General features: G+C 38.1%; 1 protein-coding gene across 6 annotated transcripts in view; it reads right to left on the minus strand.

Moving 5' to 3' along the window:
* Positions 1–17,170, minus strand: part of MARCHF8 (membrane associated ring-CH-type finger 8) — a 131,231-nt gene that overhangs the window by 47,885 nt on the left and 66,176 nt on the right. For 2 of the 6 annotated variants that reach the window (XM_026481569.4, XM_057308462.1), the window contains exon 3: positions 8,902–8,980. The exons of the other annotated variants lie outside the window; for them this stretch is intronic. In XM_026481569.4, coding sequence (XP_026337354.1) covers positions 8,902–8,980 — 79 coding nt within the window. The remainder of the gene's footprint in view (positions 1–8,901; positions 8,981–17,170) is intronic. 6 annotated transcript variants of the gene reach the window in all.

Here is a 17,170-nt window from a genome sequence, read left to right on the forward strand (position 1 = left end):
GAATGCTAATATGAGGGTCACCTGGCTGGCTCAGTCAGTTAAACGTCTGCCTTTGGCTCAGGTCATCATCCCGGGGTCTGAGATCGAGTTCCGCACTGGGCTCCCTGCTCAGCAGGGAGTCTGCTTCTCCCTCTTCCCCCCACCTCGTGCTCTAACTATCCCTCTCTCTCAAATAATAAATAAAATCTTTTAAAAAAAGAATTATAACACAAAAGGGAGAACCTCTGCTATAAGAAGGTGCTATAAGGGGCACCTGGGTGGTTCAGTTGGTTAAGCAGCCAACTCTTGATTTTGGCTCAGGTCATGATCTTGGAGCCTTGAGAGTGAGCCCTGCATTGGGCTCCACATTCAGCGGGAAGTCTGCTTGAGAATTCTCTCTCTTCCTCTGCGCCTCCCCCCACTCATGTGCAGGCACTCTCTCTCTCTCTAAAATAAATCTTTTTAAAAAGGGCCTATAAGTGTTGTAAGAAACTGAAACTATAAGAGAAGAATTTGGAACACAGAATCATTCAAATTTTCTTATATTTTCCATGTTCTCTTCCACAGACTAAAGTTGGGGTAAACACATCCTATATAATAGGTAAAAGTTTTCAACATTTTTTCCGTGACGAACCATAAGAAAAGCATAAAAGATTGCTGGGTAATATATTAATTCTACATGGTAAACTAATTCTCCAATTTCGAGATAATCATCATTTTAGTCATTAAACTATTGGTTTTTATATATTTTAAAATATAACAAATTTTTTGAGTTATCACTCTAATGTTTCTTTTTGTCCCTCAATTACTGTCATCTATTCCTTCACCCAACTTCCTCTTTTCAAGTATCTTATGCACTGGGTTGAAAATTCTCACTGAAAGAACTATTCTTGAAGACTTTAAAACATATATATTTTCTGGTAAAGATTATTTCTCCAAAGGTTATTTCATCTGGCAGCAGAAACAACAGATGATGAACTCACAGCATATTCCAAGTATCTCATAAAGAATTTTGATTCCTTTTGGGTATCTGACGTGAAAGGCCTGATTATGGAGGGCCTGGCTTTCATAAAAAATATGAAATAGGGCAAGTTGGTGGTTGTCAATCAAGCCCTTTCAACTTTCATAAAAACTCTGCATCAAAGTTGGACCGCCCCGGAGTACTTCCAGTTCTAGGCTACAGTGCCACCAGAAATGCAGGATGGAGAGGCTTAGGTGAGACAGAATACAGAGTTTGTGGCTTGATTACAGAATACACATATCTCTCCACTGATGACGTTCCAACCAAGACCTTCAAATTCTTAAGACTGTTACAATAACATGTTCCTGAAACAGCAGAAAATATAAAAGGAAAGTACCCATAAGACTGCCTGCCTGTAGTCAACACTCATTCATGGCTTTTCTCTGTCAGTGCCATTGCTCTGAAGACCCTGATGATGAACTCTTAGCTTGCCAGTTCTTGAACATCCTTAAAACCTGCTCCTTCAAATGTTGCCTGATACCCTGGACAAGCTATCTGGTTTGCTCTGACCTCTACTATATGCTTGTTTGGGTCTTTCAGAAGGACTGGTCTTTCTCAGTTACTAAAAAGTTACCCAAGAGAGCACCCTATGTGGGAACTTAGTAGACCTTTCTACCTTATCTCTAGAATGCCAGTCCTAGCCTGGCCTGCTGATAACAGCTCAGCAGCAAACTGTGCCCTCAGACACTGGTACAGTTTTCCACCTGGCACCCTCTTCTCACTTATCTGCCACATACATGAACATTCTCTAAGCTACCAGTATCATATCATTGCTCTACACCACAATATTTCTAATAAAGCATGCATCATACACTAATCGAACTTAGCTGTCAAACCACTGTACTTGTCAGAGGACTGGAGACCTTGCCAGTTTTGTAACAGAAGCATTGACAATCCCACAGCTACAGAAACTCTAACAGATGTACTGGGAAGAAGTCTGCACAAGAAAATCTTTCCCAGATTTTTCCAAATGCCACTGCATACTTTGTTGACCTACTCTTAAAATGAAAATACAAATATTTGAGCAGAATTACAATTACCATCTACAAAAAGTTGAGTATGTCTTCATTAAAACCTGGATAGTTATATGCTACAAGGGACTTCTGTTGATGAATAAAATATCATCCATTCTCAGGACCCTTGCACCCTGGTGCTGGAATGTAGCTTGGCTCTGCAGGAGTTCCCAGCATCCCCACTCCATATGTCCCCAGTCCTAGTACTGCCTAGAAAGCTGGAGCTCCGCTCCACTTGCCTCCCTATCAAGGCTGGGTGCTTCATGGGTTCCAGGTATCTCCCCTCTCTGTGGGTCCTCTCTGTATTTTTCCCCTTTCCCCAATTAAAGTTCTGGCCAGGGGGAAAGAAAATCATCCCTACCGGTAAGGAATTCGTACTCTATTATGGGATATAAACAAATAACTACAGGTAACAACCATGTGGTAGAATTTTTTAAATGCCACATCAGAGACACAGATGCTAATTTCTCTTTCTCTCTTTTACATGCCTACTTTTTACAACCCATTCATGGAGGAAGGGAATGGAGAATGGAATGGAAGAATGGAGTCGCTAATGGGCATATAAATTAGAGAATTTATAAATACTTTATATAGACTTACTTAAATATAGGGAAAAAACGGAGTATTCACCATAATAACATTCTTAAACATCAAAGCAATCCTTGAATACTTGACATAATATACAGTATATTATCAAACTTATAATTTAGCAACCTAAATTATATCAGATTAAGTTCCTTCAATGATAGAAAATAATTACTGCTAAATATATGTAGCCAGGATAAAAAAATACAAATGAAGATTTGTGCGGTTTGGGTAAAGCAAAATCAGACTTAGGATTCAGAATGGGAGTGGGGTCTAAAATAGGTGTCAAGTAGGATTCAGACCTGTGCCAGTCACCAAGGGGAACTCAATCGCATGCTTTTGTTACATTCTAAAGACTGATGTAGGCTATGAATTCCTTTCCACCACACAAGAGAGGATGTGGAGCAAATACCAAGGTGCGATTACTAAAACATACTGCAATTACTGTGCTGCTAAAAACAAATTTCATTTTTTATTAATAGGAGGAAGAAAATACAAAATATTTTGACCATTAAATATAACCAGAATATTTCAGAAGATTCAATAAAGAGGCATTAACTTTGTTGAATGATACACATTTTATCTGAAAGAAATCACGAAATATTTTTATCCTCATATTTTACCTGAACTACCCTGAAAAACTGTGTAGTCCAAGAAAATATCCTAGTCACATTTAAAACAATCAGCTTCACTAATAAATACTGCTTCAGCTATTCAAATACACATTACTCTATGGCTGCGATCCATCCTAGCAACTGAGAACTGACAACAGCTGAAAACTTAGCTTGTCTTTAAATATGTTATCTTAAAAAAACAAAACAAAACATTTTCATCACTTGAAACTTTGCTCTGCTCTCGAAGGTTTCTCCCTCAAAAGCTCTTGATTGAAGAGCAGTAACTGGGGGTAGAAGAGACGACATCACTTTTATCAACCTGTCTATAACATGAGTTCAAAATATGCAATCACAGGCCAATAGAGCCTAGCTGTGAGGCCTCAGAAATACAGTTTGTGTAAGACAGGAAAGATAAATGGCCTAGGCAGGTATAATGAAGTAATTTGATTACTTATTAGAAGATTTCCCCAACCCAGTAATTCCACTTGTCTCTCCGATGGCCTGAGAGGTTTATTTCCAGAGTAAAATAAACAGATGTGTCCTTCTTCTTCCGAGAAGGGAAGAGCTGCTGGGAGAGGAGGTGCAGGCGAGCAGTCTCAGGCTCAGGCATACATGGAAGGGGAAGATCCGAAGACGGATCCCCTTCAGCCCACCCACGCTTGTGCATCCTTCGGAAAGTCTGCATACGCCTCATGGGTATGCCAGGTTGAAGGCTATTCTTAAATACAACAGAGAATAAAGGTCAGCCAGAAACAGCAAGCCACACATTTGAGAACACTGCAAGAATAGACATTTGCACAACTTGCAAAAATCTAAACAAAGGAAGAAAATCTCCTAATATACAACACAGAGAAAATCTACATACAGTCACAACTTTATTTTGGATATTCTACTAATGTGATAGGTAAGGAATACCACTAGCGATCAGCAATAACCACATTTAAAAAACAGAGCCCTTTATTCTAACTGCGCATAAACATCAACAAATGTCTGCACAATCCTAAAACACAAAAAATTTGGAATGAGATGTAAAAATATATGAATACCTAGGAAGCATCTCATTATATAACTTACCCACTGGCCTCTAAATTGTTTATTTTTGTTTACTCCTTTATCATTGTTTACTGCAATCCCGGCTTTACCTTGTATCTGACAACAGCATAGTCTTTTATTTTCCGAAACTTTTTATTTTGAAAATTTTCAAATCTACAGAGAGTATGAAAGAATAATATGATACCCTATATCGTTCAACTAGATGCATCAACCGATTTAAAATTTGCCACATTTTCTTTCTCTCTCTGATACACACACACACACACACACTTTTTCCTTTCCTTGTTATTTTTCTTTTTCTGGCAGAACCGTTTGAAAGTAAGTTGCAGGGGCGCCTGCGTGGCTCAGTCAGTTAAGTGTCAGACTCTTGGTTTCAGCTCAGGTCATGATCTCAGGGGTGATGAGATTGAGCCCTATGTCAGGCTCCATGGTCAGGAGGGAGTCTGCTTGAAGAGTCTCTCTCTCCACCCCTCCCCCACTCACTCTCTCTTGCTCTCTCCCAAAATAAATAATAATAAATCCTTTTTTAAAAATTAAAAAACTTTAAAAAAAGTAAGTTGCAGACATTATGCATGTTACGCTAAGTATTTCTGTATGCATTTTCTAAGAACAAGGATATTCTTCTGTACAACCACAATACCATTTTTAAGTCTAAGAAAACTAACCACAAGTCTATACTTACTAATACATAAACAATATTCAAACATCCCAGTTGTCTCAACGCAGTTTATAACAGCTTCTCCTGTCTAGCAAGTTCTATTAAGGTTTAAACATTATATTGGGTTGTTAAGCCCCTTTCAGTCTAAAATAGTATCCCCATATTTTTCTGTTTTTCATAATAAATAATGTTTTAAAGTGAAGGGTACAAAGTTCAAATTTTCCTCAAAAAACTCTTAGTATTATCTTGAGCTTAACAGAGTAATTTTTTCAAAGTTATCAAAGTTCACTTATTAGAAGACTCTGGCTAGTCTCTTGTCTGTTATATTCCCAAAGACAACTGCTATCCGTGCGCTGGTTGTGGGAGGGCTACTGAGGCCAAGAAAGGAGGACAGTGATACTCACTGAGTGACGACAAGAACTAGGCTGATAAGCAGAGGCTCATCCAAGTTCGGCAGAATCCTAGGTCACACAGTGTATTTAAAGAGAAGACCTTTGCTCTCGGGGAACAAACGTCAATGAATTTTGGGGGACAGTATGAATCACCTGAGCATGTGCTTCACAATTTGGGTGTGTGACTCTGCTTATTAGTGCTAATTACACGGCTAATAATACATCAGCATTATGCCTCAATCAGCCTAAGCCTAATTCAAAAACAAAGCCCCACGGTAAAAGGTATTATTAAGACTTTCTTGTAACTGCAACCAGTACTAGTTATTCACATATTACCTAAATACTATGAATCTGACAGCAGTCCCCTGCTACTTAAGACAGACTTTTGAAATGTGGTAAATTTAGTTCTTTATAAGCAAACACAAAAAACATACAAACTCAGCATCAGGATGACTGAATAAAAGGGGCAATATTTCATGGCCGGTGCAAAAGTGGCATGGAAAAAAGATAAAATATTCTCAAATACAGCAAGCACTAGAAGTCACCGGGGGTGCTTGCTGCCATGATAAGGGATGTCTGTGAGATAGTGACTGGAGATGGTGACTTCCCTTCCTCAGCGTCCTGTCACACACCCTTTTTTCTTCTCAGGCAATTCATTCTAACCGACAATTTTATCTCCTCTTAGGGCCTCCTTTACTGTCTATATGGTACCCAACTCCAAAATTTCTCTCTTTCTAGCTCTTGCTTAAATAGATTCCTCTCTAAAGATTCAGACACAATTGAATTCTGGATATCTTCAGGTGGCCCACCCACAAGTACCTCACACTTTCATGTTCACCATCAAGTTCACCATCCAACTTCCCCATCTTTCTTAACCTGCTGTCCTTCCTCTATCAAAGTGACTGTCTCGACCAGACATCACCTCGCCATGACCAACACAATCCATCAGCCACCAGCACTGTCATCAATCCCACCTCCAGTCCATCTCCTTGTGATCTGCTCACTTCTCTCCCCCAGGTACCACCTCCCTGGCTTAGGCCATCATCACACAGAGCACTAGCTTTCTGAGTGCTCTCCTCCCCAATCCCCTTCACCAAACTATGGTTACTTTACAAAAACAGAGCTCTACCCTTCCCTGTTTCAGTTCCCTTAGCACCACTGCAGTTACTCCCGCCTCATCTCACTGCTCCCCACCTGACACCTCAAGCTCCATCATAACGAGTTCTCCTCAGCACCTCACACATACCATCCTTCGCTTCTCTAGGAACTTTTGCCTCGTACTATGCCAAACACTCTTCTCCTCTATCTCCAACTAACTCTTACTTCTTAAGGCTCATCTTTGACATCTCCTCTTTCAGAGAAGCCTCCCTGTCACCTTGAGACTGGATCGGGGTGCTTCTCTAGACCATGGCACTTACCACACCGAACTGGGTAACTGCCTATTCTCCCAGGAGCAGTATGCAGAGCAGGAAGAGGGAGGCCGAAGTACGGAGACCAACATGCAGGCTGCTGCAGCAGAGAGCCGACCAGGACCCGGACCACAGACGAGGCGTGGCTTACAGAAGCATAAGGCCTGGGAGAGATTCGGGCAGCACAGTGGGCGTCTCTGTGTTACGCAGCATTTATGCCCAGCATCTGACGGCACGCACCATGTAATGGGTACTTAATATACATTTGTTAAAAAAAATGAACAGATCAATGAAGACAGAAGATAAAGACGTAAGGAAGCAAACAGAAAAACATCTGACTCGAGCTCAGTCTAGACTCACTGCGTGCTGGGGGAATGAAGACACGGAGCAAGCGGAGCTGGGCCAGTTTCATTAGGAGGGACGTGTGGTTTGCAAAGATAAAGGCCAGCGGCTGGCAGAGCAGCATGCAAAAAGCAAGTGAATGAAGAGCATGAGTGTGGAGGTTGGGTGTGAATACCAATTCTGACACTCGCCAACTGCCAACCGGGGAGCCCCAGGAAACTCATCTAACTGTTCTGTGCCTCATCTGTAAGAGGAGGGTGCCTATGGATGACAATGATAATACCTAACAGTACCTGGATGAGATCAAATGAATTCGCTGAGTTAATATTTGTAAAGTCCTTAAAAGAACAGTGCTTCGTATAGAATAATCATGATATAAGTGTGTTAAATTAAACAAATCCTTAGTAGTATCTATGTAGATGCAGTAAAAATGGCCACTTGTTTAGTGAATAATTAATTAATGGATGACTGCTTACATCCACTTACTGGAAGGAGATGTATCAACCATATTTACTGTAAAATGTGAAGAATTTTCTCAACTAGAGTTTTAGGTAACACAGCAGAGTTGTTTTTACACATATACACACAATTCATAGTACACTGGGGAAACTGGAGCTTCTGAGCTATACCAAAAAAATATAACACCCTATTCCCATCTCTAGTCACATATAAATCCTGGAAAAATATAGCAAAATAATTTTTACTACATAGCAAAGCTCAAAAGCAAGAAGAAAAAAATCCCAGGGGCCAAGAGCAAGGAAAAAATTTAAAGTCAGAGCATTAAACAACACACTAAAGCTAAAGGAAAGAAACTTGAATTATATATTCACAGAGATAAAGAAAAAATTTACAAAGCATAATGCAAAGAGGAAATTTTAAAAATGTATGAAATAAAAACATGTAGACATTGAAATTATGACCTCAATGGCAGAACGAGACCTGGTTAAGGAGTGGGTTAGTGAACAGAAAGAGAATGCTGAAGAAATCGCCCAGAGTGCAGCACACACAGACAGGCAGAAAGCATGGCAGAAGACAGTGAGCTTTATTCTCAGAGAGGAAGAATGACGAGAATGGGGAAAAGGCAATATTTGAGGAAATAATGAGTGAGGGCTTTCCAAAAGTGAAGAAAGTCCTGGATCCTCAACTTCAAACACCTAAGTTCCAAGCAGAAATGGGATAAACAAAAGCAAAAGCGTAACTAGCCACATCACAAACCAAAAGATCTCCAGTTACATGCACTGGGGAAACTGCTGTCAGAGAGTTCGCTGCATTCTCTGACATGGCTCTTCCTATCTCCACCGCCACATTATAGGCTCCTCGAGGGCAGGATTCTTTCCAGTACATAATACACTGTTAATATCTGCTTGATGCATAAATAAAATATAAATGTGTGCAGTGAATTTATATTCATGGGAAAGCATTTTTAAAAGGAAACAAAATAATATGGAGGAAACATCACACAAATTCAAGGGTCCATGGGTAACACATTCCTCTTGGGACCTACTTCTCCATTTGTGTAAAATAAAGGAGTCATATCTCAATGATGTCAGATATAAAAGCCCCTAAAAAAATATTACAGGATACAATAATATTATTTGAGTGGTTTTCTTATTTTCTTATTTTCAACAGGGTTACTGACAGGAAATCTGAACAACTACGTGCCTCCTAGTTTAACGCAGGTACGGCAGCTCTAAGAGCATAGTGACAAGCCACAAACCGTAACCATTGAGTCCTGAGGTAGGACCCAGACAAATATATTTATGCACCACCTTCGGTCAATTTTCATGGCACACACCCAAGCCAACCTCACAACCAAACCAGACTCTTGGTTTTACCTGCATGACATGGAGTCTCACTAGATCACCATCACAAAGCTCAGCTACAGTCATTCTGGGCATTCTTCCATCTCCATACCTAAATAAGTAAACAGCGAACCATTACCAGTCCAAGACTTATGTGAGAACTGGCTGGGAAAAGTAAGCTGTTAATATATAAAATAGCTAGAATCAATACTGTTGGCTTTTGACTAAGAATATTTAAAATGGCAGGACCCTGAAGTTGTTTGTAATTTTATCTGGATTCAAGCTTCAAAATCTATGTATGCAAAAGAAAACATAACAGTTCAAACTGATCAACTTGTATTTAATGTGTGGTAACAGCATGCTTTTCTATTTCTAGAAAAACATCTAAGCTTATTTCCTCATTCTTAAAGAAAACAAGCCTTATAAGGCAGAAAATAACAATTTAGAAAAGAATTAGAATTTGTTTCTTAAACAGTGAGTGTGCTACAACTTTCTGTGAGTGCTTGAGCAAACCAGGAGTTACAATGATAGGTTTGATTACCAGGCAGGAAAAACATGCTAGGAAGTAGATTTTTAAAAACCACTCCAGGGACCAAGGAAAGGTAAACAGATGACAAAAGAAATCTTTGTTTCTAGGTATGAGAATATTAATCTCTTGGGCTCTTGCAGGTAAAGTAGATAGATGATTCGAGAAGTCATACAAATGATCTCACAGAGGGTGACACTTAACCAGAGACAGTAATTTGGGACAGGTATATTTTAAAGATGTATATTCATCTCTTCATTTAAACACACTTACATGAAGAAACTAGGAGTGGTCCAAAAGAGAACAATCAGAATGTTGAGAGATTCAATTTTGTAATACGTGAAATAATGAATTTTTATGTTGCAGAATAAGACTGATGTTTCCTGGAAGAAAAAGTAAGACTGCCCATAAAAGAAAGCTACAGAGAGTTTGTCCTTATACTGGATCTCAAATCTCTGGTCACCTAAAAAAGAAAAGAACTACCTTTGGAAGCAGTGGGTCAGTGCCTTGAGAGATGCCCTAATGGTGCCCCAAGAACAAGCCAGCCACAATGATACAGAGCAGGTTCGAGCAATAAACTGGGAGTTGGGCTAGATTCTGGGATGTTAAAACGCAGATTTTACTATTTAAAAAGGGAATGATTTATCGAATAGCAAAAAGAGAATAAGTAAGAAGTAAAAGTGTAGTGATTATGCCTCAAAATACCGTCACAAATTGAGAGGCCATCTTTTCAGAAGATGTCAGGTAAAGATGAGTACAGTATTAGCTGCCAGCATTCATGTATTTTCATAGCAAATATAAATGTGGTTAGATGATCATCATTCTATAAGGGCATATAAACTTATGTGTAAAAGCAAATGGAATACCTATGTGCTTAACTCATTGAAACTACATATTGTATAAACTGTCTTTCCAGTAACATCTTATTTCATTAAGATATAAGTGTTTATAAATATACGTGGCAAAGCATAAAAAAAAAAAAGATCATCATCCTGATGCTTCATGGTAAAATCAGAAGCAAGATGTGAGGCCAATGGGGCCAGCAAAAGAACTGTTTATAAATATCTAAAAGAAAAGAGTACTTTCTTTTCCCATGGAACTTATTTACTGTTTCAATGTAACCTATTCACTGAATTACCTTTTTGTTTATCCTTTTCAAGAAATACCACAGTGTAGGCCAGTTCATTCAATATCCATATCAATTTCATTTTAAAGGGGTATAAAGCAGAAATTTTAAAAAATATATATATATATATTTTTTAAAGAGTTTATTTATTTATTCGACAGAGATAGAGACAGCCAGTGAGAGAGGGAACACAAGCAGGGGGAGCGGGAGAGAAAGAAGCAGGCTCATAGCAGAAGAGCCTGATGTGGGGCTCGATCCCATAACGCCAGGACCACACCCTGAGCTGAAGGCAGACGATTTAACCGCTGTGCCCCCCAGGCGCCCCTAAAAATATATTTTCTGAACAATCTTGTAATATGGGTTCCAGGCATAATTATATTGTGCTTATTCAATGCACTCACACTCATTTTGATTTGGAGATGATACATGGGGGAGAAAAGCAGATGGCAGAGCATCCATTTTGCCAGACCAGATAACGGCAAAAGTGAGTGGTTCTAGAGCCAGAAGCTTCTTCCTACTTCAGCCAAGTCTGTAGCAGTGTGGCAGCTTTTCCAACTATGGTAAAGATAGTGATTTTTTTCACCAGAAGTGGCAACAGCAACTTTCTGATTTGTCAGCTGATCCCAGCAGAGCAATCTTAGAGTGCTGGGATTAGCTGTTCCTGGAAACCCAGCCTGCTCCTCCAGCCCTTCAATTACTTTGTAGCATCTACTACTTCCCTATATTAAATCCCTCTCCTTAAACTAACTGGAAATAATGCTGTTGCTTATAGCGCACCCTTTCAGTAAAATGGACATAGTTTTGGAAAATAATTTACAAATACTGTCAAATTTCTAAACATTGATTTGATGGCCAAATACAAAATTTGTCTTTTAGACTTTCAAAAATACATGTTAAAAATCCTACTTAAATGCACAGAAAGAAGGATATTTTAAAATAGGCCTGAGTGGGATGCATGGGTGGCTCAGTGCTTTCTGCTCAGGTCATCATCCCAGGGTCCTGGGATCGAGTCCCGAATGGGACTCCCTGCTCAGCGAGGAGCCTGTTTCTCCCTCTGCCTGCCACTCACCCTGCTTGTCCTCTCGCTCTCTCTGACAAATAAATAAATAAAATCTTTTAAAAATAAAATAAAATAGGACTGAGGATAGGAAAACATCAAATAATGGGGAAAGGAGACAAAAGAATGAGAAAAACATGGATTCTTTAAAATGGTAAAATTATTGGTGTGAAAAAGAAAAGAGAACTGGCAGAGAAATACAGAAAACTCTAAGTTAATCAAGTGGAAATGTATTCCAGATACTACAAATTCCAGATGCTGAAATTGGAGAAGGAAAAAAGTTTACAAAGATATCCACCACTTGGTATCTTAAGTCAGTTTTTTTAAATAAATTTTTTAAAGTTTAATTTGGATCTTATGATCAAAAAGTTGAACAGAGACATGGAAGATATAAAGAAAGGATCCGAACTGAACTTCTAGAGATAATAACTATACCAAGCCTGAGATGAAAAATACACTAAAAAGATTAACAGCGGACTAGACGTGGAAAAACAAAAGATTAATAAACTCAAACACAGCAATTAGAATGATCCAAAATAAAACACAGAAAGAAAACATACAATTTTTAAAAATGTAAATAAAGCATAACACTGGACAACTTCCAAGAGTTAATGTCTGAAATGGAGTCCCCAAAGGGAGGGAGCAGAAGAATATTTGAAAATTACTCCAAATTCAATGGAAACCATAAACTCACAAATCCACAAAGTTCAACAAACCCCAGACCCAGGAAATGAAGAAAACAAGGGGTGCCTGGGTAGTTCAGTCGGTTGAGTGTCCACCTCTTGGTTTTCAGCTCAGGCCACAATCTCATGGGTCAGAAGATCAAGCCCCTCATCAGGCTTCACACTCAGCTGGGAGTCTGCTTGAAGATTCTCTCCCTCTACCCCTCCCCACCTCTGTCTCTCTCTTAAATAAATAAATAAATAATCTTAAAAAGAAATGAGGAAATCTTAAAAAGATAAAGAAGAAAAAGAAAGCTGAAAAGTTCATTACCAGCCAACCCACATTATAAGAAATGTCAAAGTCCTTCACAAACAGACAATGAATGACAAAAATGGTATGTATAAGAGTAAATAGATATTTTTATTATTTTAATCTCTTTAAAAATGTTTTTAAATGATGATAGTATAACCCTGGGATTTATAACATATATATAAGAAAAACGTAGGATAACAATACCATAAAAGCCAGGGGGAAAGAAACGAAAGTATACTATTGTAAGGTTTATATAGTATACTTGAAGTAATATAATATCACTTGAAGGTAGACTGTGACAAGTTAAAAATGTATACTATTATAAACCCTGGAAAAAAGTTAAATTAAAAAACCATTAAAATAAAGAGTTATAGCTTATAAGCCAACAAAGAATTTTAAAAGGCCAAAAGGGATGAGAAGGGGAACAAAGGCAGATGAGACAAAGAGAAAACAAATAGGAAGACTTAACCCAACTGTATCAATAATGTCTTTGGATAGAAATGGTCCAAATATCTAAATAAAGAGCAGAGATTGTCAGACTAGATAAAAAAGACCCAACCACATGCTGCTTATATACGAGCACCTTAAATATAAAGACACAAATGAGTTAAAAGCATGAAGACAGAAAACATGATGCTATACTAACACTTATCAGAAGAAAGCTGCAGCGCCTATATCATTCACAACGTAGATTTCAGAGCAAAACATATTATCGTCATGATAAAGATAATCATTTCATAATAATAAGGGCTTATTTTATCGAAGGCCAAACAATCCTAAGTGTTTATGCACCTAATAACAGAGCATCAAATACATGTAGCAAAATTAGGAAAAAGAACACAAATCCAGAATTATAGTCAGCAATTTCACTACCACTCTTTCAACTAAAAGAACAACCAGATTCGAGGATATAGTAGACTTGGAAAACACTACCAATCAACTTGACCTAACTGACATTCATAGAACACACCATCCAACAATGGAGAAATACACATTCTTCTAAAGTGTACACTGCACTTTTATGAAAAGAGACCAGTTCTGTGCCATGGAACAAGCCTCGATAAATTTTAAAGGATTTAACTTATACAAAATATGTTTACAGACCAAAATGGAATCAAATTAGAAATAAATAAGAGCAAGATCTCTGGAAAGTCCAGAAATTTTGAAAATTAAATAACATACACCCATGGATCAAAGAAGAAATCAAAGGGAAATTAGAAAGTATTTTGACTTTACATCAAAAACTAGGGATGTACTGTATGGTGACTAACATAATATAATAAAAAATATTATTAAAAAAAAAGTATTTTGAACTGAATAAAAATGAAACTCAAAAGCAAAATTTGCCAGATGCCACAAAAGCAGAAATTGAGAAATTTATAATCTCTAAATACCTACATTGGAAAATAAGAAAGGTCTCTAATGAATCACTGAACACTACATCAAAAACTAATGATGTACTATACAGTGGCTAACTGAACATATTTAAAAAAATAAAAAATAAGATTATTTCAATCAAAAAAAAAAGAAGATAAAAGTCTCAAATAAATAACCTTGGCTTCTGCCTTAAGAAGTTAGAAAAAGAAGAGCCAATTAAACTCAAAGGAAACAGAGGAAAGGAAATGATGAATATCAAAGCAAAACCCAAAAAAATTGAAAACAAATGACAACAAAGAAAATCTATGAAACTGAAAGAATTCTTTGAGATCAATTAAATTGATAAACCCGTGACCAGATGATCAAGAAAAAAGGATAATCAGTGCTATAAGCTGAATGTCTGTGTCTCTCCCAAAATTCATATTCATATGTTGAAATCCTAATGCCCATGTGATTGTATTAGGAAGGGTGGACTTTGCATGTGATTAGGTGAAGAGAGCAGAGCTCTCATGAATGGAATAATGTCCTTAAGGAGGCCTCAGAGATATCCCCCCACATCTTCTGCCACGTGAGGCTATAACGAGATACCTGCAACCTGGAAGAAGGCCCTCAGCCGGGATCATGCTGGCACTTTGATCTGGGACTACAGAACTATGAGAAATGAATTTCTATTGTTTATAAACCATCAAGTCTGAGGTATTTTGTTATAACAGCCCAGAATGGACTAAGACAATAAGGGAACATTATAAACAATTTTATGCCAATAAATTCAACGAGACTGACCAATTCCATAAAAGACACAAATTATCAAAGCACATTAGAAAAGAAACAGATAACCTAAATAACCTTATATTAAAAATACTAAGACTTTATTTTAAAACGTGCTCACAAAAAATGTCCAGGGGCACCTGGGTGACTCAGTCAGCTGAGTGTCTGACTCTCGATTTCAGCTCAGGTCATGATCTCAGGGTCGTGAGATCAAGCCCCATGTTGGGCTCTGCATGCAACAAGGAGTCTGCATGAGATTCTCTCCCTCTCCCTCTGCCCCTTTCTGCCCCTTACACACATGAGCTCTCTCCAAAATAAATAAATAAATCTTTAAAAAAAAATTTTCCAGACCCAGACGGCTTCACTGGTTAATTCTACCAAACCTTAAGTTAGAAATAGTAATGCCAATTCTATTTAAACTCTTCTAAAATACTCAAGAGGAAGAAACAACTCCCTTTGAACACAGGTGCAAAAAGTCTAGACAAGAATTCTAGAAATTCAAATCCAACCATATATAAAAAAGTTAATATGGTACAACCAAGTGTGGTTTATACCAGAAATGCAGAGTTGGTTTAACATTCAAAAAAAATAAAAACAAACAACAACCAGTGTACTTTGCCGTATTAACAAACTGTGATGGTTACTTTTATGTGTCAACTTGACTCGGCTAAAGGATACACAGATAGCTGGTAAAACATTATTTCTGGGTACATCTATGAGAGAGGTTCCAGAGATATTAGCATTTGAATGCCCCCCAAAGCAGGTGGGCATTACCCAAATCCACTGAGGGCCTGAATAAAACAAAATGGCAGAGGAAGGGTGGATGTGCTCTGTTTGCTTGAGCTAGCACATTCACCTATACTGCCCTTGGATATCAGCACTCCTGGTTCTTAGGCCTTCAGACTCCAGCCTTTAGAAATAAACTGAAACTTACAACATTTGCTTTCCTGGTTCTGAGGCCTTTGGATTTGGACTAAATTACACCATCAAACTTCCTGGTTCTCCAGTTTACGGATAGCAGGTGGTAGGATTTCTCAGCCTCCATAATCATATGAGCCAATTCCTATAATAAATCTCATATCTATGTCTATATATCTACAGATAAAGATATCTTATTGGTCTCTGTCTCTCTGTCTCTCTGAAGATCCTTGTCTCTCTGAAGATCCTTGACGAATATACAAAATAAAAAAATAAAAACCATACAATCACCTCAGTAGACAGAACTGCAAGAACTCTGGTACTTATGACTCCATCCAAACCCCTGCACCAAGAGACACTAACACTAACTAGCATAGTTTCTAACTTCTCATGGTTGTGTCCCTAGAATGATGATTATACCCCTCTTAAGTTCCTGCCTGGAAAAACTCAAGGTTGCCAAAAGCATTTACTGTTTGTTCTAGCCAACACCTGAGGATAGGGCCCCTATTTCCCAATCTCTGTAGGAGAGTACAAGCCTAGCTTGAGTAAGCACCAGGTAGCAAACCCAGATGGTTTAATCACTCCTTTCCAACTTTTTGTAAATTTCTACATCCCTGACTCTGCTCAAGCCCCCACTCATTTCCCATTTGTTCCTCCTCTCCACTCCCTCATTCTCCTTTTAAAATATCCTAGTCACCTCCACACAAAAAGAAGCTGAGTTCAGTTCACACTGGACTCTCCTCCCCACTACAATAGTTATTACTGAATAAAATCTGCCCTTCCTGCTTTAACTAGAATACAGCTTTATCTTTGATAAGACACAGAAAAAGCATTTGACAAAACCCATTATCCATTCCTGACCAAAACTCTCAGCAAACTACAAATGGAAGGGGAAATGAACTATGAGAGACTATGGACTCCAGGAAACAAACTGAGGGTTTGGGGGGGGGGGGGGTTGGAGGGGTGGGCTAGCCCAGTGAAGGGAATTACGGAGGACACGAATTACATGGAGCACTGGGTGTTACATGCAAACAATGAATCATGGAACACTACATCAAAAAGTAACGATGTACTGTACGGTGACTACCATATATCATAATAAAAAGAAAAAAAAAGAAAAAAAGGAATGTAAGAGAACTTCAACCTGATACAGGGTAGCTACAAAAAACATACAGCTAACATCATACTTAATGTTGAAAGAATAAATGCTTTCCCCCTAAGATCAGGAACAACACAAGGACTAGAGATGTTCACTAGGACAAAAAAGAAGGAGGGAGGCATCTATATAAAAAAGGGCAGCATAAAACACTATTCACAGATAACACAATTGCCTATATAGAAAATTTAATGGAATTGAGCTACTAAACTCATAAGTGAGTTTGCCAAAACTGCAAACAAGATACAAGATATAAGATCAATACACAAACATTAATTTTATTTTTATGTACTAACAATGAGCAATGGGAAATTAAAATTTTAAAAAATAGTACCATTTACAATAGCAGCAAAAATACAAAGTAAATAGGGATAAATCTGACAAAAAGGTGTGTAAGAC

This window comes from Ursus arctos, unplaced genomic scaffold, assembly GCF_023065955.2.
Source record: "Ursus arctos isolate Adak ecotype North America unplaced genomic scaffold, UrsArc2.0 scaffold_7, whole genome shotgun sequence".
In the NCBI taxonomy this organism is placed as follows: domain Eukaryota; kingdom Metazoa; phylum Chordata; class Mammalia; order Carnivora; family Ursidae; genus Ursus; species Ursus arctos.